The 19,847-nt window shown below is 56.3% G+C and overlaps 7 protein-coding genes across 7 annotated transcripts; 2 read left to right on the top strand and 5 right to left on the bottom strand.

Annotated features, from left to right (window-relative positions):
- Positions 1–2,298: 2,298 nt before the first annotated feature.
- CGCS363_v011113 (uncharacterized protein) lies at positions 2,299–2,640 on the top strand (the record flags this gene model as incomplete). Its single annotated transcript, XM_036642962.1, has 1 exon — positions 2,299–2,640. One exon carries the CDS (start codon positions 2,299–2,301, stop codon positions 2,638–2,640), a length of 342 nt encoding a protein of 113 aa, XP_036491894.1.
- Positions 2,641–4,158: 1,518 nt separating this feature from the next.
- Positions 4,159–5,177, bottom strand: CGCS363_v011112 (putative methyltransferase; the record flags this gene model as incomplete). Its single annotated transcript, XM_036642961.1, has 4 exons — positions 4,159–4,721; positions 4,774–4,914; positions 4,971–5,073; positions 5,142–5,177. The coding sequence occupies 4 exons, from the start codon at positions 5,175–5,177 to the stop codon at positions 4,159–4,161; spliced, it is 843 nt and encodes a 280-aa protein (XP_036491893.1).
- A 419-nt stretch (positions 5,178–5,596) lies between these two features.
- Positions 5,597–7,400, bottom strand: amdS-0 (Acetamidase; the record flags this gene model as incomplete). Its single annotated transcript, XM_036642960.1, has 3 exons — positions 5,597–5,857; positions 5,911–7,294; positions 7,360–7,400. The coding sequence occupies 3 exons, from the start codon at positions 7,398–7,400 to the stop codon at positions 5,597–5,599; spliced, it is 1,686 nt and encodes a 561-aa protein (XP_036491896.1).
- Positions 7,401–8,044: 644 nt separating this feature from the next.
- On the bottom strand, positions 8,045–9,506 carry aro-8 (Phospho-2-dehydro-3-deoxyheptonate aldolase; the record flags this gene model as incomplete). The annotated part of the gene is made up of 2 exons (XM_036642959.1): positions 8,045–8,987; positions 9,040–9,506. 2 exons carry the CDS (start codon positions 9,504–9,506, stop codon positions 8,045–8,047), a joined length of 1,410 nt encoding a protein of 469 aa, XP_036491895.1.
- Positions 9,507–10,209: 703 nt separating this feature from the next.
- Positions 10,210–10,674, top strand: CGCS363_v011109 (uncharacterized protein; the record flags this gene model as incomplete). Its single annotated transcript, XM_036642958.1, has 2 exons — positions 10,210–10,470; positions 10,576–10,674. 2 exons carry the CDS (start codon positions 10,210–10,212, stop codon positions 10,672–10,674), a joined length of 360 nt encoding a protein of 119 aa, XP_036492515.1.
- Positions 10,675–11,041: 367 nt separating this feature from the next.
- Positions 11,042–12,970, bottom strand: CGCS363_v011108 (Uncharacterized protein; the record flags this gene model as incomplete). The annotated part of the gene is made up of 2 exons (XM_036642957.1): positions 11,042–12,764; positions 12,876–12,970. The coding sequence occupies 2 exons, from the start codon at positions 12,968–12,970 to the stop codon at positions 11,042–11,044; spliced, it is 1,818 nt and encodes a 605-aa protein (XP_036492289.1).
- Positions 12,971–13,684: 714 nt separating this feature from the next.
- CGCS363_v011107 (uncharacterized protein) lies at positions 13,685–17,225 on the bottom strand (the record flags this gene model as incomplete). The annotated part of the gene is made up of 2 exons (XM_036642956.1): positions 13,685–14,228; positions 14,281–17,225. 2 exons carry the CDS (start codon positions 17,223–17,225, stop codon positions 13,685–13,687), a joined length of 3,489 nt encoding a protein of 1,162 aa, XP_036492511.1.
- Between the last annotated feature and the right edge of the window lie 2,622 nt (positions 17,226–19,847).

The raw sequence follows: 19,847 nt of genomic DNA, 5'->3' as shown, positions 1-19,847 counted from the left end.
AGAGTCGAAGGCCCTCTGCGCAGTAGTGCGAAATTGCAAAAACAGTAGTAAGTATAAAAGATTGCTCTATGATGTTGCATACATTGAAACGCAGTAAGCATTGTACTGCTGCCGTCTGGTGTCTGATTGGGTCTGATAAAGGGTAGGGTGTGAAAGTCACGCAAGACATGCAATTTCTGACATAGGATGCGGCGTGTGAGTAGCTTTAGACATCTCACTGTGCGCAACAGAATACGCATCAGAAGTCATATGATGTATGCGGGACAATGATGATCAATAAAGACAAGGGGAGAAACAATAGCAAGACTGATACAGATGGCGCCTTTGAAAGCGGTGAGGTCCTTCTGCGCAGACTGCTTCAGGAAGCACCTGGTGACTTGCGCGTGTTCTGTGCAGCTCATTGTCACACAACTCCTTGTGGTGATTAGCCTGCTCTACTATCAATGTTTTCTTGTGTCTTTTATACCTGAAATAGCTTGGTGTTAGGAGAGTGGCACTTTGCTGGCTCTCTCTTATTGGTAGAGCCCAGCCTACACCTCTAACAGGTTTAGTGTGTATTTAAAGCGTATGATGGTAAGGGACTGTATGACCTGTGAATGATATCGAATGTTCTCTCAAGGTTTCATGTCTAGTAGAGCATGCCGGTGGCTACATGATAGTTTGCTGCTCATTCCGAGTTGAAAATGATCATGACGGTATGTAAAAGCAGTCCATTAGATCTTTTTCGTCTGCTTATTCAATCCGATGCATGCTAAGAAGAAATGCTGACAGACGAGAACAAGACCTCCGGACTGCGGGCTTGCAGTGAGGCTTGCTGGCGTACATCTTGTCGGCTACAACCATTGTGATGCATTATGGACCAAACATTGGCTTGAGACGAATGGCTTATTTTTGGCTCTTGCAAGAACACATGCGTTGCGTTGAGAATTTATAGGAATGAGGACGGTGGACATGACTTCTCCTGTTGAGTGGTCTGCGACGCCCCGCCCGTGCGCGAAGGCGTGTGTTCTCGAGGAGGATGTTCGTCTCCTGGTTGATAACCTAAGGTATAAAAGCGATAGTCAGTCAGCAATATGCGTCAGCGGAAGTGCTTGTACTCTCCTTAATCCTATATAGACAATTGGAAAATCCTCGCATGCCTCTTGGTAATGAGAACATGAAGATTTGGCTGCTAAGCTGCCTTCCCCTTGTTATCGTTCTGCGAGTATGTGGGCCATATAAACGGACGCAGGAAGCTTTCAATAAATGGCTCCGACGGGTTATCTCAACGAGATGCAAACGGGTATGATTGCCAAGAATCATCACTATTATTTAATGAAACATACTTGCTTAGAGAGACGGAGGAAACCCTTTGGGATTTTTCCTTGCTCTGCAACTCTGATGATGTTTCCAAATGGTCGCTTTTTTAAAGACTTCGAACCAGCGAGTCGGTTTACCCTCCTAGAACATGAAGGCGCCATCTGCCTCGTCTCGCCGAAAGACCGACGTGTTCTTGCTGAACTATGACACCGATATGAGCAACGAGGCAGCATGGACAGACGTCGTGTGTCACTCAAAGTTGCATAGTAACGCTAAATTTCCTAGGAAATTTACTACTCATCACCTGCGAGGCTTCTGTGATTTGGAAAACTCTTCAAGCAACACATTGCGAAGTCTGGCTAGTGAATACATTGGTAGCATAGTTGCCTCTGCAACTTTGTTGAAGGTTTCTGCGCGAGCCGCGAACCCCCAACTCTTTACTTCCAAGCCTGCTGAGATTCACTTCCAACCCGTTGTTTCTATCCATGTAGCCCACCAAGGGAGGACGATGACGGAGGACGATGATGGAGGACGATGAGAGGGACGATGAGAGGGACGATGAGAGGGACGATGAGAGGGACGATGAGAGGGACGATGAGAGGGACGATGAGAGGGACGATGAGAGGGACGATGAGAGGGACGATGAGAGGGACGATGGTGACATTGATAAAGGCCGTCACCTCGCCTTCAGTTACTTGGAAGCATTCCTGGCAACCGGGTTTCCCGCCATTCACGACAAGAGAGAGTCCCCGTTTCAACACTTCCAGTGGCGTGACTTGTCGCTCTCTCTTTACCGAGGGCCTGGTGACACCATCTCGATCGACGGTCAGGTCACCATCCACTGCCAAAAAGGGATGAAGTAAGTTCTCCTACTTCCCCGTAGTCAATTTAGAGCTAACCCTTTTGTACAGAGAGTCTTGATCTGACAACAGGAAGCGAGTCGTGACGCTTAAAACCTGCACCGTCCCGTACCTCTGCCCATTGAACTATCTAATTATCATGGCTATTGGATTCGGGGCAGGCGACGCAAAAACCTTCGACGAACTATGCACCAAGACTCTTCCTAAGACAGTACCATTAGTCGATTGGGTCCATCCTCTGAGACCAGTATTCCCGCAGTTTTCGACGTCGTGTGAGGTACAACTAGATAAACCGTCGACCAGAGGATCAATTTCATGGGCTTTCAAGAGTTTTACCCCCGCCATCGGTTTGAAAGAGCGCTTCAGACCTCATGACTTGCGTTATGGTGCTGCTATTGAGGTCAAAAACCTGCAAGATCTTCCTGCCCGCAATGAGTTTCACATTAGGGAGGCTCTCGGGCACAGCTGGAAGGCCCTCTGAGTAACCCAGCAGAGGACCCAATTTAACGACCACAACCGCCCAGCAACTAGGATGTGGAAGTTTCTGGTAACAATTGGCCTGATCATTGCCTCTGACACATCATTGCAACTCTCGTTCTTGTCCTCGTCTTCGTTGTTATCCTTGTTCTCGTCCGCCGTCGTCCGTCCTCGTCTCTATTGTTATCCTTATTTTCGTCGCCCTCGTCCTTTATTGGTATTTGTTGCGGGTGAAGAAACAGTACTCACAATACTCACATTACTATGGTATACAAGAAACTGAGCGCGTCTTTAGTAAAACCGAAAATGAGCAAAAGCGTAGATTTCTGTTTGATGGGAACGACGATGACGTCTCGAATAGCAAGCCCTTCTACAACACGAACAACTGAATTCAACTCGGCTGGACAGCCTACAACATCCAAGCCGCCAGACGCTGATCTGAGGACAATTTTGATCGCCCTGACACACCAAAATTGCGTAATGTAGACAAGTAAAACTTGCCTTCAAACACTTTGAATACTCCCGAGACCTCGATCTGCTGGTGGACAGTGAAGTCTGCCGACTTCGTCAACTTCCCGAGCTTACATGGCCTGTAATAAAAGCACAATCTCAAGAGGATTTCATTGGACATGACAAATTTCGCCGCGGAACGCGATTGTTCAGATACCTGTGGATTACGGATCTTCACTTTTCTTGATATTCACTGTGCGGATGAAGCTTATATACGCCTATGCCTGAAGAATTGCCATCCGCGCAGTGAGTGATGTCTGGCTATTCAGGCGCATGGTAAAAGCAATAATACTAGGGAAACCACGGACACCAGGGAAGACACAGTGAAGAGGCGCACCTCACGCGTATGCTGTTCGAATACATAGAGCCAGCAATTCCTGCTGGCATTAATAGGAAAGCTGATTTCTTGGCTCAATTTCTTTGGATTCTTCCTGCTCCGCAATGATTTTCTGCGCAATTGTTCAGGTAATGACAAAATCTCAAAGCTGCATAAATAGGCGAGTGATTGTCGTAAGATATTGCATTCACATGTGCGCTGGCTTCGCTGCATGTACAAACATTCGAGGGAGTCACCCCTCTGTGGCTGGTGATTCCAATCAGGAAGACTAATCGCAACTCCTTGTCCTCTGTGGATTTCGGTCAGTGTCAAAAGACTTCCTGACGGGAAAGAAGGTACTGGAGATGTCTGAGAGATGTCTCAATGGTTGTTACCTGGTGCTGTACATTTGACCCGCGATGTCCCACTTGCCATAGAAGGAATAAGCCGGAGTAGCAAACCATATACATACACACACACCTCAATATGGATTGTAAACCGAATGTATCGAGGGGATTTACGGGTTCAATGTTTGTAGGCAACTTCCATTTGGAGACGGACTTGTCCTGGCTAATTCGAATGGCTTTCACAAAGACAATACCCTGATCCATCTCTGGCCTATGACCACTCATGATCTCAATTCAAACTGCAAAAAGACGCCTTGTGTCTCGCCACAACATCTCCGCAAGCCACTCTCTAAAGCTTCCTCGCAACACACCTCAACCTCACATAACTAATCATATGCCCCCCGCCCGGCACAGCACACACATGCTCCAAAACATCCGCCACCTCCCTCACACACTTCTCCCTCTCCTCCTCATCCTCCACCGCGTCCAGCAGCTCCTTGCCCATCAGCCGGCACCACCCCTCCACGCCGCCCCTGTCCGCGATCGTCGGCCGCCACTCGCGCTCAATCTTCTCCACCTTCCAGCCGCCCACCTCGTTCTCAAGGGCATTCGTCAGCCACGCCTCGTCGGGGAAGAACCAGGGATCGACCTCCTTCGCCTTGTCGATGCCCACGCGCCGCGAGACGGCCATGAGCAGCGCGGTGCGCATCTCGCAGACGCAGCCAAGGCCGCCCATCTCGAGGACGAGCGGCGCGCCGGGGAGGAGGGCGTCGCGGACGGCGGTGAAGACGGGGATCTGGGCGCCGGGCGGGCGGAGGATCCAGTGCAGCGCGGCGTTGGAGAAGGCTTTTGTGAAGGTTGGGGTTTGGAGGGCGGGGGTGGACGAGGTTGCGATCTTGGTTGCGTCGAGGACTGGGGGTGTGTTAGTAGGTGGGTGGAGTCTTGGAGGCGGGTGAAGGGTTACCTTCGAACTTGCAGTTGGAGAGGCCGGCGTCCGCGACGAGCTTCTCGGCGGCGGTGATCATGGAGGGTGAGGCGTCGATACCGTGGAGCGAGCCGGTGCCTTGGGCCAGGATCTTGCCGAACTCGACGTCGAGGATGCCGTCTTACAGTTTGTTAGCGTATGTGACTTGGTGGGCCTGGAAGAGATAGGGGGCTCACCACCGCAGCCAATGTCGAGGATGACATCATCCTTCTGGACGTCGAGCCATCCGACGACCTTGGTCGCGAGCTTTGGGACGAACGAGGCAGAGTGTTGATACGCCTGAGACGTGTAAGTCAGCGGTTCATCGCATGTACTTGGACAGTAGGGTTGGATAGAAGCGAGCTCACCTCCGTCGTCCACTTGTCTTCCTTTTGTGCGGCCATGATTGAGTTTTTGGGTCTAATTCTGATGAAATCGAAGCTGCTTGGCTCATGAAATCTCGAAGTTTGGAACCCAGCTCCTTAAGTACTTGTCTTGAAGGACTTACAACAGCGCGCGTCAAACGAGGTGAAGTCAGTGTGGATGGCACCCCGCAGTCCGATCTCGGACCAGCCTCAGCGGCCGCAGCCCCGCATCTCCAAACCACTTACACGGCAGGGACTACCCGAAACTCAGTCAATTGGCATCTTATATCCGGGAATTACGATTCAGCCTTGATTAAGCGGCCTCCAATGGGGCGTTTTGCATTAAACATCCGTCGCGAAATCGGCCAGACGTTGGGGTGTCGTTGATGTCCTTTTCACTCCATATCGCTACATAGCTGACGCAAGAATCCCTCTACACTGGGAGCTCCTCTCCGGACCTAGTCAATCTCAAGCAGCTTGTACTTGTCATCTCCCAGAGCATCCTCGATCCTCTTCATGATGGAGAGAACCTTCTCCTCCTCCAACCTCCTGCCGACGACCTGAACTCCAACGGGCAGACCGTGCATGTCCTTGGCGTTGTACAGCTTATACGCGCCCTGGGCGATTCCGTTGAGCTTTCTGATGTTGAAGTCCGCAGGGAGCTGGTCCAGGTCCTTGTCTACGTGTGTCACGGGGATGACACCGGCAGTGTAATCGAGCTACACACTCCGTTAGTGGAAATCGCGGTCACCAAATACCATGCAAGACTCACCAGGTTGAAGAGGAAAGTGTACCCGCAGCTGCTGCAAGCGTCCTTCATCCCGTCGTGCGGCACAGCGGGCGTCGCATTGGGCGGGGTGATGAGGAAGTCGACCTCGACCTTGTTCCACCAGTTGAACCAGTCCAGCCGGTGCGCCTCCCTCCGCGCGACGAGCTTCCAGTTCTCAAACGCCGTCTGCGGGCGCCAGTCGCGGATCAGGTCCGCCCACATGGCGTCTCGGCGGACGTACTTCACCCACAGGTAGTATGCGTACCGCAGCGGGCCGGGCAGGTTCATGAGGAACTTCATCTGCGCGGCGCCAGGGTCGTTCCACTCGCCTGCGCGGAAGAAGGAGTCGAACATCTTGCACCCGTCGGCGTTCAGCGCCAGCGCCGCCGTCTTGAGCGCCTCGTACGGCGACGGCGGGCTGATCTCGACGATCTCGTGGCCGTCCTTGCGCAGCGCGACCTCCACCATCTCGAGGGCGCGGCGGCACGCCGGGCTGGGATCGACCACGCCGTCGGTGCGCATGACGCCCACGCGCAGCCTGGGCTTCTCGAGGTACTCCTTCTCGACGTCGTCCCGCCACGCCAAGGGATGCACGCTGTAGTCGTACTTCCACGGCTCCATGCCGACGACGGCGCGGGTGAAGTACCGCAGGTCGTCGAGGGTCCGCGTCATGGGGCTGTATACCGAGGGCACGCCCTCCTGGCCGGGCATGCTCGTGCAGAAGCCCAGCTTCGGCCAGCGGCCCGTCGAGCAGCGGAGGCTGTAGCAGCCGGAGAAGTGCGCGGGGGCGCGCACGCTGCCGGCGACGTCGCTGCCGATGCCGATGCGTCCGCCCATCGCCAGCAGTGCGCTCTCGCCGCCCGTCGAGCCTCCGGGGGAGTACTTTGTGTTGTGCGGGTTCTTGCACCGGCCCCAGACGTCGTTGGTGGACTCGAAGCTGAGGAGGGTGATGGGCAGATTTGTCTTGACGTATGGCACTGCGCCGGCGTCTTTCAGCAGCCGCACCACAGGGCCGTCCAGCGGCGTCTTGTTGCCCACGAAGCTGCTGAAGCCGACGGTGGTGTCGTAGCCGCCTACCACAATGGTGTCCTTGAGACTGACGGGGATGCCGGCGAGAGGCCCCTTCATGTTGATCGAGCCGTCCTCAACCCACTTCTCGGCGTCCGAGATCATGATCTCCGTGAGGCAGTTTGTGCGCTCATGAGCCTTGAGGGCGACCTTGCCGTAGGTTTTCAGGATGTCAATTGGCTTCAGGACAGTCCTGTGAACATCTTGCACGAGCTCGCCGATGGGCCTGTCTAGGATCTGGCGGTCTTGAGATGAGAAGGGGCCCTGGTAAGCTGTGAGGCGGCTGATCCTATCCGCGCGTTCTGACTGCTTGAATTTGCTGGAGTCGTGTTAGTGACCCCGGCATTCACTTGAGGGGGTGGATGTTGGGGTAGCTTTGCTGACCAGTCACGGCGGTGTTGGAGATAGTCCAATGGGTAGACCATCTTGTAAGCTGTAAGTGGGCTATGAGTGGGTGATCACTAGGTTGAGGTGAAGTTGGTATTAGCTCCCGAGTGAGATGAGACGAGGAGAGCTTGAGCTACGAGAGATGGTGTGTGTAAGGTGAGGATTGCATTGGGACACCTCAAGGGAGGAAGGGGACTACAGTACTACTTACACCGGTCACGGGGGGTTCTAGCCGGAGCCGCGGGGAAGCCCCGCTCGCCTTATCGGAACTGGGGAAAGGAGCGCAGGGCGCACTGGCTTATCTCACTCACCTCCAGCTGTTGGCCCGCTGATATCCGTTTGAAACTTCCCTGTTGGGCCACGGTTTAGCGGCGCTGGCACAGCGTTTGGCCCACTTCTTCGGTCCTCTGCGCCCTGAACTGTCGGTGCGGGTTCGGTTGACGGGTGTTTGGTGTCTGCAGTAGGCAGGCCTTTCCGGGGCACGGACGACGCTGATGATGTGCATCTTGTCCGTCTGAGCACTCCGGCCGTGTTGTGAGTTTGCATTTCTTACCACGATGTACGAGTTCAAGTAGCATAGATACCAATAACCATAAACCTGCTGAATTTCATGTAAAGAATTGCTTTTAGTGATCACGGTATGTCCAGTATGCATCCACCCTTCAACCATGTGTACCCTCGTCTAAACGATTGGTCTTCTCTCGTTTCTGTAATGGTCCGCGATCAAGAACGCCAACTCAAGCGCCTGCTTCTCGTTCAGTCTCGGGTCGCAGAAACTGGTGTAGTTCGTCGACAAGTCATCCTCGTCCAGTCCCTCACTGCCACCCAGACACTCCGTCACCGCATCGCCTGTCAACTCCAGGTGCACGCCGCCGAGGTAGCTGCCCTGCTCCTTGTGAATCCGCAGCGTCTCCTGCAGCTCCTCAAAAATGTCCCGGAACCGACGAGTCTTGATGCCGCCCCCGGTCGAGACCGTGTTACCGTGCATGGGGTCGCATTGCCAGACAACGCAGCGGCGGTACTCGCTGTCCTCAACGGCCCTGATATGCGCCGGCAGAAGAGAGCGCACCTTGGCGGCACCATAACGAGTGATGAGGGTGATCTTGCCCGGCTCCTTGTCCGGGTTGAGGGTGCGGAGCAGAGCGAGCAAGTCGTCCGTGGGCGTGGTGGGGCCGACCTTGATGCCGATGGGGTTCGCGATGCCCCTGAAGAACTCGACATGCGCGCCGTCAATCTGACGAGTGCGGTCGCCGATCCAGAGGAAGTGCGCCGAGGTGTCGTAGTACTCCTTCTTGGTCTCGGCGGCAGCACCGCCGCCGTTGAGTGTGGGGCGCGGGGCCGGCGTCTCCAGCAGGCGGGTCAGCGGCTGCTCGTACTCGAGAAGCAAGCCCTCGTGGCTGGTGAAGAGGTCGACGGTGTCAAGCTTGTCGCTCTTGTCGGCGCCGATTGTATGGAGGAAGCGGAGCATGTCGGTCAGGGAGAGGACGGCTTCCGAGTACTTCCTCTTGAGCTCCGGGTCCCGGACGTGACCCAGGCCCCAGTCAAGCGGTCTGTGGAGATCGGCTATGCCGGATGAGAGAGATGCTCTGATGTAGTTGAGAGTTGCTGATGAGTACTGGTAAGCCCTATTTTTGTTAGCTTAGGTTAATTGAAGCTTTTATAATGAGGGCGACTCACTTGACCAATCTCTGAGGATCAATGGTCCGCTCATCGACGTGGAAGCCGTTGAGAATATCGCCTCGGAAGGACGGCAGCTCCACACCGTCCACCATCTCAGTCGGACTCGACCTGGGCTTCGCATACTGGCCGGCCATGCGTCCAATGCGGACGACACGCTTGTCGGCACCCCAAATGAGGACCAGACTCATCTGCAGCAGAAGCTTAATCTTCGACTCGATGGTGTTTTGCTCACAGTAGTCGAAGAGCTCGGCGCAGTCGCCGCCCTGCAGCAGGAATGCCTCACCCAGAGCCACATCGCGGAGGTGCTGCTTCAGGGCGACGACTTCCTTGGGGTGAACAATGGGAGGTAGGCGGCCGAGTTCCTTGACCGACTTCTGGAGCGCCGCCTCGTCCGGGTATGCGGGTGACTGTTTGATGGGTTTTGACCGCCAGGAATCAGGCGACCAGGTTGCGGAGGAGGACATGGCGGTGTTTGTGAGGGTCTATGAGGAAGACGGCGTTTGCTAAGAGGAGGTTCAACGATAGAAGGAGGATTCGATTGAGGGGAAGGAAGGAGTTGTAGAGCTGTCAGAGAAGTGAAGCAGCTCAATGCAAAGACGGAATGACTCTTTTGAGAGCAGGAGCCATCCGCATAGTGAGTCAGTCTTATTCAATGGGCAGCAGAATGCAGGGACATGAACAATGTGGCTCAATGGGCAGCACAGGGGAGAAAAATCGAACATGCAACGGTGCGGAAGTCAAATTGGCCAATGGCGGCAGGCAATTTACGCCATGCAAAAATAAACCAGGAACCAGAGCATCCGTCCAGCCCGCGGAACCTAGCAAGTTAGTGCTTAAAGTTGCACCACCTTGCGATTTCCCCAGGGCAACGCTATGCCGAAGCCTACCGGACCTTCTCAGATGGCTCACCGTCGGTGAGGGCGACACCTACGCCAAAGCTTCCCGCTCTGCGGTGCCCCTCCCCCCGTCACATCCCCCACCTCGAACTGCCCCACCACAAATTCCAAACTGCCTGCCCTGTGCACTCAGGTCAGCTTCGCACTTGCTGCTGCTGCTGGACGTGCCTCCGCGATTGCGAACCTCACAGCTACATCAGACTGCACACCACCCCTAACCTCACGGCCTCGCACACCCGACGACCGAACGATTACCTGAATAGCCACGAACATGTCCGAGAAGCAGCCCCCTGCCGTTGTCGAGGGCGCCACCGGCGGTGACGTCGAGGAGGAGGTGCAGCCCGCCAAGTCTGCCGAGGACCGCAAGGCCGCTTCCGCGCTCGCGAGCCTCGACGCCCGCGGCGACGACGCTTCCGAGGACAAGGTCGACGCCGAGGCTGCGCAGAAGGCCATCAAGGGCCTGGGAGGTGCCACGGCCGCCAAGAAGGAGGTCAAGAACGTCAAAGTCGACGCTGCCGACGTGACGCTGCTGGTCAGTAGCCCTCCAGATCTACCTTTAGCAGACAGAGAACCGCATTTCCGAGGGGGAACGCCCGGGAAGAGATAAGATTTACTTTTGCTAACAGATTCATTGCAGGTTGACGAGCTGGAACTCCCCAAGGCCAAGGCGACAGAGCTGCTGAAGGCCAACGACGGCGATGCGGTCAAGGCAATGAAGGCGTACATTAGCGCATGAAATGAGGAATTGGGACGGAATATCGGCAGGGCTATAGAGGTGAAAGTCTAGATTGAGACACAAGATTATTCGTGTTATACCTTGGTACGTCAACCTTGGCTTCGTCACTTGCAGCGGCAAGCTAACCTCGGACCAGATCAGATGACCAAAAAGTCAAGCTTGAATTTACATAAAATGAAACATGCTCGCTACCAAGTGAAGGATATTTAGATGTTTAGAGCCGCCTCGTCTGCAGTGACGTCGAACTTCTGGCAGACCTCATTGTTTTGTTCTCGAGAGAGACGTACAATTGACAGCCTACGCCATGATTCTATACCAAACGACGAAGGAAATCAAAAATTCTCTGGAATGAACTACTGACCACAGTCTAGTCTGCCCTCGGCCTGGGCATGATGTCGTCCATCTTCACACACTTGGGCGCCCACAAGTCAGTCTCGTCACCCATCCAAGAGGGCCCTCGCCCCGGCATCCCGTAGCCCGGGCCTCTGTGTCCACCTCCATATCCCGGCCCGCGTCCTTTGCCCGGAGGCGGCCCCGGCCTCGGTTCCGTTCCATTCCCAGGCCCGTCCCTAGGCGGAGGCCTCGGCCGTCTGCCGCCCCAGACCGACTTCAATAGTGGCCACATTGGGATGTAACACCGCTCATCCCACTCGCAAACCTTGTCGCACCTGATGAATTCTCCCTCCCATCCGACCCAGGCCCTCAGACCCCGAACACTATCCTCCCATCTCTCTGCCAGCTTCACCAGCCTCGCGCCAGCACCCTCCTCCAGCGCGTACCAAGCCCTCTCAACCTCGAATCCGACTTTCAGCAAGACGCCGCAAATTCCGCCCATGACCTCCTCGACAGCGTCTCTGAGGTCCGTCTCCCACGGCCTCATGGGAATATCAACCAGCAGCCTCGTGTACCGGTACCGACATCTCGAGTACGTCTCCCCGAAAAGCGGCCCCTGAACGTCCCACGTTCCCCTGTCAATCTTGTTCGGGTACTCCAGGAACGACACCATAAACATATGGCTCTGGCCCCTCAACTTGTACAACCACTCCCTCACCTCAGTGACATTGCCCTCGTCTCCCGCCCACCTCGCCGCCTTCTCAAGCGCCATCAGATGCCCAGCATTCCTCTGCACAATCTCTGCAAACACATCGACCCAGACCATCCCACTGCACCTCCCCCCCTCCAGCACATCCCTCAACATAGCCTCCGTCTCCCCTCTCATCCGCGCCGCCGCTTGCTCACTCACGCCCTCGAGATGATGCAGCCTCCTCCTCCTCCCAAGCTCATCCATCGCAACGCTCCTATTCCCCCCATCCAGCCCGCTCCAGAACCCCTCCCGCGTCAGATTCAACCTCTTCCCCTCCTCCTCCACAAGCGGACCCCAGAACCTGCCCGAATACCAGCTCGTGATTCCGCAAGCCGTAACCTTCGCCCGCGTCTCCCCCCTCCCAGGCCCCATCCCGCTACCGCCGTAATGCCACGTCCCCGAAGAAAACCACCCCCATCCCTGGCTCTGCAGGAACGGTTCCCGGTCGGAGGGACCCATAATCCCGCGCCAGTTCGGCGGCACGGCAGGCTTCGTCGGGCTGACAGGCCGATCCGTCCGCGTAGGCTGCGGCGGGAGCGGGTACACCGACGTCGGCACGCTCCCACTGCCCTTCACCTCACCCCCTTCTTCCTCCTCCCTATCCACCGCCGCCGTTTTAACCTCCCGCATCTGCGGCGCCGTCACATTGCCCCGACTAACCAACCTCAAACTCCCGCTCCCAAAATCGCACCAAATCACCTCAAACCCAGCATTCATCCTCACCACCCCCTCGAACCCGCCGACGCCCCCGAGGCCCCGCTCCGCAAGCCAGTCGCACAGCCCCATCGCCCGCTCGTACTCTGGCTCCAGGCCCCTCCACATCCCGCCACCGCTATCCGGGCCGGTCACGTTGCCGTACAGGTGCAGCATCTGCGTGTCCAGCTGCCCGAGCCCCATCAGCGCCGCCGACTCCCCGTCAAAGTAGAGCGCCTTGACGGGCCGCGTCGTCTGGTAGCTCAGCATGAAGCTCTGGCGGGTTGAGCCCATGATCCCGTAGGCCATCTCGCTGTGTCGGATGTCAGCTCCGTCTCACCAATATTCCCAAACATTTTCACTATTCCTCAATGCCTTCCTGATTCTAACAAGGCAGAGAGTCAAATTAAGCAGGTAAACTCACATATCAAAAGCAAGCCACTCCGGGCTCGGCGTGTCCTCCTCGTCCATCCGCCCGTGATACAGCAGCGTGAACGCCGGAATCTCCACCGCGGCCATCGTGTGCCCGTTGGGAAACACGGTGTTGCTCCACTGCTGGAGCAGCCCGTACGCCGACGCGAATAAATGCGGCGCCGGGGATGAGAAATTGAGGTCCCTTCTCCACGACTCCTGCTGCTGATGTTCATGTTTCGGTGTTCCCCCGCCAAGCGGCTTCTGCTGCTCCGCGACAACACATGGCGCCAGCAGCACACAGCTCCATAGAATCCCCTTCAATATCATCTTGATATGAGCTCTATTGATCGAGAATGCAAGTATGAGCAATGAGGAAAAATCACATATTCGCCACACGGACGCTCGGAGTTGCGGTATCAAGTGTGTCGAACACGGATCTGTTATCAATCATGGCTCGAGTCAAGATTCCGGACAAGGCTGGTCCAATCAAAAGAACGCGCGGCCGACATGCGTCACCTTGCCAGATTCGGGACAGGGGCCAGGGTAGCTCTCACGTCTGACAATCGACGACTCCCTAACGTGGATCAAGCTCATTGAAGGTGACAATTCCAAACATGTTTGTTCTGAACAGGCGATGCGTCTGCGATCGCGTTTATTGTGATGTACAAGCCAATGCGGCAATCCTGAACACCGTTCCCATACCTCCGTGTCCGTATCCATATCCATCAAACGCCGTCTATGATATTTCAAAGCAAGTTCCATCGCACAACAGGCGGTCAGTATCATGACCAAAAAGACATTCGGAAAAATTCAAAATGTTCATCGCCAAGCCTTAGCCAACGGGCTTCCGATCTTGGGAGCAAACTGCAGACTCTTCCTGCGGGCGGCCATCAAGCGCTGCATCACGGTCTCGTCCTTCTCCCTCTTGAGAATGCCATCGCCCATCTCGGCGAAAGCGTTGTTCTTGGGAGGGCATGTCTGCATCAGCAGCTTGGTGGGAGACGAGTCGTAGTCAGTGGCACCGGGTGTCTCGGGGGTGACGTTCGCTGCGTAGCGGGCGAGAGCATCCGGGGCAGGAGTCACGGGAACAGGGGACATGAGTCCCTCCCAATCAACCTCCTCATCGTCCGCCTCGTCCGAAGGAGTGTGCATCCAGACGGTGCTGTCACGTCGGTTCATGGGTGTGTTGGGCGCGGTCTTGTTGTCGCGGCCACCCTTGACAGGTGAAGGAACAAGCATGCCGTTCTGGTTTGCAAGGGCCGTGGGCTCCATGCTCTTTCTGCGACGGGCGCCTCCGCGGGGAACCAGTGAAGTGTCGATGGAGTATTCGTCCTCAGGAAGCCACTCGTTCTTACGCTCACAGCTGCGGTCTCGTTAGTAATTGATCAAATGCAGAACCATGAGGAACAACTTACTCAAGCACCCAGGACACACCAACACAGTGGACAATGCCGTTGGTTTCCCTGATCTTCTCCATGGTACGCTTGCCACCATCCTTGAACACGACATGGGTGATGCCGACCTTGGACATGTCGGAGTTGTCGGCCGCGTTCGGGTTCCACGCCCAAGTCTTGACGCAACGAGCTCCCATTTGGGTTAGGAGCTCGACAAAAATGCTGCTCGCATCCGCGCCCTCGGTTGTGTGCACGTCAACGAAGACAACTGCGCCGCGGAGCAGACCAGGGCTGAGGTTGCGATGAGGGGTGCGAGCCGGGGTTCCAAGCGAGGACCAGATGTCAGACTTTGCCGGAGTCACAGGCGCCGACTCGGGCTCAGCTGTCTCCTGTAGCTCAGACTTGTTCTTGCCGGGCGAGTAGGAAATGACAGTGGCGCTCCTGTTAAGATTTTGAGTCGGGCGGCTGGCCGGAAGTCGGGAGATGCTGGCAGCACGCTTCTTCTTGGGACGGGGAGTCGACTCATCAGCGGCCTTGAGAGGGACCTTGGAGACGGTGTGGAATTCACGATTGATCATTCTGTTGGGGGTGGTAGGCGGAACGGATGCTCCGTTCAGCATGGCGGGATCAACAGGCATCTCGTTCTCGTCGCCATACTCCTGGCTCGCCTCAGAAAGGGTGTCGTCGAAGCTGTTGGAAGTGTTGACGATGTCGTCCAGCTGCCCCGGCTCCATCAGAGACATCTCATTCGCCTCGGCAGCGAGAGCCATGTCCTCGTCGGTGACCATGAGATCGTCGAACTCGATCTCCTCGCTGGCTGCAGAGATCTCAGCCTCAATGGCTGCCTCAATCTCGTTCTGCGCCTCCATGTCGGCACGAACAGTCATCTCATCCTCGAAGTAGGTGCTTCTGAGGGGAGAGTCGTACGCACGGGGAGTGCCAGAGACGGAAGCAGAGTCCGCCGAAGCCTGGGGAGTCTTGGCAACGGGCGTCTTGGAGCCCTTGGTAGGGCTTCCAGCGGACCAAGCGTTCAGCTTCTGGGCCAGAGGAGTGAAACCAACGTTGGAGACTCTCGGCATAACGTTGCTTCGGCGAGCAGCCTTGGGAGTGGGGGTAAGAGGAACAAACTTCTCGACTGCGGAGACACGAGGACTGTTGGCGAGCTCGTCGTCTGAGTCCGAGTCCATGCTATGGTAAGGGTCCATGTCCTTCTGGCGAAGGCCAAAGATACCAGTGGGCACGTTGAACGCGGGCTGAGAGGCCAGGGTGTTCTGAGCCTGAGGCTGGAAGTAGTCCTCGTCGAGCATCATGGGCTCTCCATCGAACTCCGGCATGTCGTCAGCGGCGAAGTCGTCTTCCTCCTCGGGAGCCTCCTCAGACTGGACAACGTCGACTTCCTCGGCCTGGGCCAGATCCTCCTCAGGTGCCTCAAGAGCGGGCATGTCCTTCTTGAAGACGGGGTCGGCGTGTCTGGGAAGAACAGCAGACAGACGGCCAGGGAACTGCATAGGCTCCTCCAAGTGAATGGACTCATTGAGCATGGCCTCGGCAACCTCGTCAAGTTGCTCCTCCTCGTCATCGCTGTGGCCAGTCTCTTCCTCCATCAACTTCTCAGAAGATCTCTTAGCAGGGGGCAGAGCAGTCGGGGTAGAGAGGAGCAGAGACTTTGTGGCGGGAGACTGCATCTCCTCAACAGCCTCTTGAGGCTTGGCCAGACCCTTGATTGGAGACAAAGGTCGCTTAGCAGGCGACTGAAGGAGGGAAGCCTTGAAGTTGGAGAGTTTCTTCTCCTCGTGACCCGTAGTCGGCAAAGCGAACGGCTTGATGGCTGACTGCGGTCGCTTGGCGGGAGAGTGAAGCAACGAAGCCTTGAGAGGGGTGGGAGCGACGCCCTCAGCGGTGGACACGGACGCGGGCTTCAACGAAACACCCTCAACGCGCTTAGCCGGGGACTTCATCGTATCCCGGAAAGGAGAAGGAGGCAGTCTCTTGGCAGGCGAGGCCAGCACGTTGGTAACCTCGTCTTCTTGGGCTTCTGAATCGGCGCCCTCGCCGTCTTGGTCCTCCTTGGAATCCGCCGACTTCTCGACAGGCTTCAAGTTGAGCTTCTTGGAGGAGCCAAGGACGCTTGCCGGAGGCTTGGTAGGGCTCTTCATCATCGGTCTCGGGGGCGTGTTCTCTCCAGCCAGCTCGTCTTCGGAGTAGTCCTGAGACATGGGAATCTGCGTGACCTTCTTAGGGCTGAGCGGCGTCTTCTCCGTCTTCGTGGTGGTAGCAGCAGCGTTGCGGGTGGTTCTCGTCGGGGCTTTGGGAACAGGAGGCTTTCGCACCGGTCTGGCCCGGAGGCCAGTGGCAGTTGTGGACTTGTCGGCCGTCTTCTTGCTTGCGTCAGGAGCGATGTTTTCCTTTTCGGGTTCTTGGAATGTTACCGTCTTCTTGACGGCGGGCTTTGCTGCTGTGACCGGTGCTGCGCGGGTGCGCGTCGTCTTCTTTACTGGCTCTGCCTCCTTCTCAGGGGCTTCCTCTGCAGGCTGGACCACCTTCCTGGGCCGGCCACGAGTGGGCTTGGGCGCCTCTTCCTTGGGAGCTGGCGGCTCGGCGGCAGAGACCTTGCGTGCAGTGGCTCGCGCACGGGTGGCTCTGCCGGGCGCCGTACTTGATGTTGAGGGCTCTCGGGCAGCTGGTGCTGCGGGCTCCTCTACGGTCTTCTTGGGGCGGCCTCGCGTAGCTCTGGTAGCACGCACGGCGGGTTCTGACTCTTGTGTTTGCTCGTTGTGTTCTTCATCTTCGTGGTCGTCTGATCGGGTCTTCCTCTTGGCCGAGGTAGAGCGCGTCGGGGCGGTGGCAGTCGACTTTGCCTTGGCAGCTGCGGTCACGATCTTGGTGGCTCTCGTGGTTGTTGAGCTCTCGCCCGTCTTTGCGGCTCTGGAACGCGTGATGCGCTTGGGGGGTGATTGGGGCTCCATCTTGTGCGGAAAGTTGGGTGGAAAAAGCAAAGATGGTGCAGAAGGTTGTCGTATGGCTGGTTGGTTAGTAAAGCGTAGGTTGGAAAGAGGATGCTGGCGGTTATTTCATGATGCTGTGATGTTGATTGGGAAGCTCCCCGTTCAGGGAAGAGCGGGCGAGGGTTTTGTTGATATGGATCTTCGCGTAATTGCCGTTGCCAGGTCAACGTTGACATGGCCCACTTTCGGAGCGCTGCAACCCTCGTCCGTGATTGGGGGTCCTCTGAGCCCTTGCCAGGTGGTACCCGGGAAGTGCCAGCCGGCCGCCAGCTACGGCAGCTTTGTTGCTACAGACCCCAGCAGACGTCAACATGGACGCCTCAAAGCCACGCGAAGAGCTCATGGAAACCCGGCCAGCAACGTCATGCGCTGCGATCGTTGTGGTGATCATTGCCTCTGCGTCGCGTTTACCCCGACAACAGACCTCATGTTGATCAACAATGTCATGACCGAGGCCATCGGTGGTTGTCGACGACGTCGTGACTCCATCGTGGAGAAGTTTACTTTAATCAAGACCACGCATCGTCTTTGTGAACAGCATGGACATCTAGGCCACATGTTGGCTACGCTGAAGCCATTTTTGCGATCCTATCTATCTGAAAATGTGTGTTGGTTGCGCATGCCTGAGTCGCCGTGAGAGTTTGCAGGGCCTGGAACCAGGGCCTTGCCTCTGCCGCGCGAGGTGATCAAAGTGATCTGCTGAATCGAAGTCGACGACCGAAGACGAAGCTGCCTGTTTACTTGCGAGGAGGGGTAAACCATTCGACATTCGACGAGATTCCGTCCGATGCATAAGGCTCCAAAACCTGCTGCAAATCACGAAATCGTCATCAGAAGTTGACGGCTACCACCGCGCCGTCAGAATTTCTTCAACAACAGAGTTTCCACAGACTCTTCTCGACCACGCTGAAACACGTCTCAATCGATCGCACCAGCATCTCACACGACTCTCTTCCCATGTCCAGCCCCCGGGAAGACAAATTGCGCTCAAATTGAGCACGAGAAGCAAGGCGTCTCCCCGCACTCGACCTACCTTATTCGAGGGGCCTGCTTACCCCTACCTACAAGGCACACCCTAGCCGCAGTAACGCAGGCACACTCATCGCCCACCACCCAGCATCTCGCCCAGCAGACGTACCCTCTGACGGCATCGGCCCTAAAGGTACCTAAACCTCCGATGGTAGCTGGCTCGGGATCGACCCGTCAATTGGGGCGCCCGCGGGAGGCTCATGCAGGCGATAGGGCGAGGCGAGGGTGCGAAAGTATGGTCACCACCATCCTCTCTCCAGTAGTAGAGCACGCCTGCATCTACCGCAGTACCTGCACGCGCTTGACAACTCTGTTCGGGCGAGATCCAACGACGTGTGTTGCTGACTGCAGTTCACATATGACCATCAGCCTCTAAATCTGGTCATACAGCTCAACTCGGTTGCTGACACAGTGATCCAATGGCCATGAGCTCTCTTTCGAGTAATCAACCAACCACCAGCAACCCAAATCAATCCGTCTTGCTGCTGCGGCACACACCGTCAGCAGCTTCGCGGATGGCGCAGGCAACAGACGAAAACGCCCAGCCCCGCCAGCTCCGTTGTCCCGCAGATCGATTCCAGGCACCGCTCTTGGCCCTGCTGTGTCGAACGAATGTCTCGTCTTATCCAACACATCCACCCGTCCATCGCTGCGACGCTGCAAAGGGCACGAATACGGGTACGCGCCGAGGTAAGAAATTCAGACAGTGTTGGAACGGGTTCGATAACTGCGGGCAGCACGGCTCGGCGCCTGTCACACTTGCCCGGATGAGGGAATGACACCTGAAGGCGGAACTCTGTTGGACGTTCTCTCCGTTGCATCGATGCGAAGAAAACGAGAGACAGAGACAGAAAAGACACGGACAGGCACGAGCACAAGGACACCCAACCTCACCACCGTTCCGTCTCATAAAACGCCGCACCCGAGACCGTGGAACCCCGTCGCTGTCCAGCTGGTCCATCACCAAGCACCGTCTTCAGGTTCGGCGCTTGACCTCATCGCGCCCACCAGAGCCGCCCAGTAGAGGTGACCTCTTGTTTCCTTTTCGGATGCTAATTTCTTACACTGTTGTCTCCTTGCATCATCCGGACCCAACACGCCGTCGGCTTTTAATGCGTCTCTTCACCTTGATTTCTTTCCCCTTCGTCTGAACTGCCTCAGCTTGCCGTTCATTCCGCGTATTGCCACGAGTCCGAACTTAGTTTCCTCCACTTGACCGCTTTACCAGGCCGCCTTTCCCGTGGACCTTCGTTTTTGCTCGTCCTTTGGCGCCGTATCGAAAACGAAATTACCGAGGAAGCCTTATCCCCCCGTACTGCATACGTACGAATAAGGGACTTGTTCAGAAAGATCCTCGCCTCACATCATCACTACTAGACCCTGCCGACCCGGGCGATCCGGGATCTTTTTCTCATTCGCTCGCAGAGCCACAATTCCGCGTACCCCATCCATCTCATCCTCTCCCCTTCAGCTGCCCAGAAAACGCCCAGCACGGCAGCACAGGCTTTTTACGAGCTGTTCATCTCCCGTCCCTCATCCGCCTGTTCGCACATG

Source organism: Colletotrichum siamense (assembly GCF_013390195.1).
Source record: "Colletotrichum siamense strain Cg363 chromosome Unknown KSG_Cg363_contig07, whole genome shotgun sequence".
In the NCBI taxonomy this organism is placed as follows: domain Eukaryota; kingdom Fungi; phylum Ascomycota; class Sordariomycetes; order Glomerellales; family Glomerellaceae; genus Colletotrichum; species Colletotrichum siamense.
The sequence above is the reverse complement of the archived record's forward strand: the minus strand, read 5'-3'. Positions and strand labels throughout refer to the sequence as shown.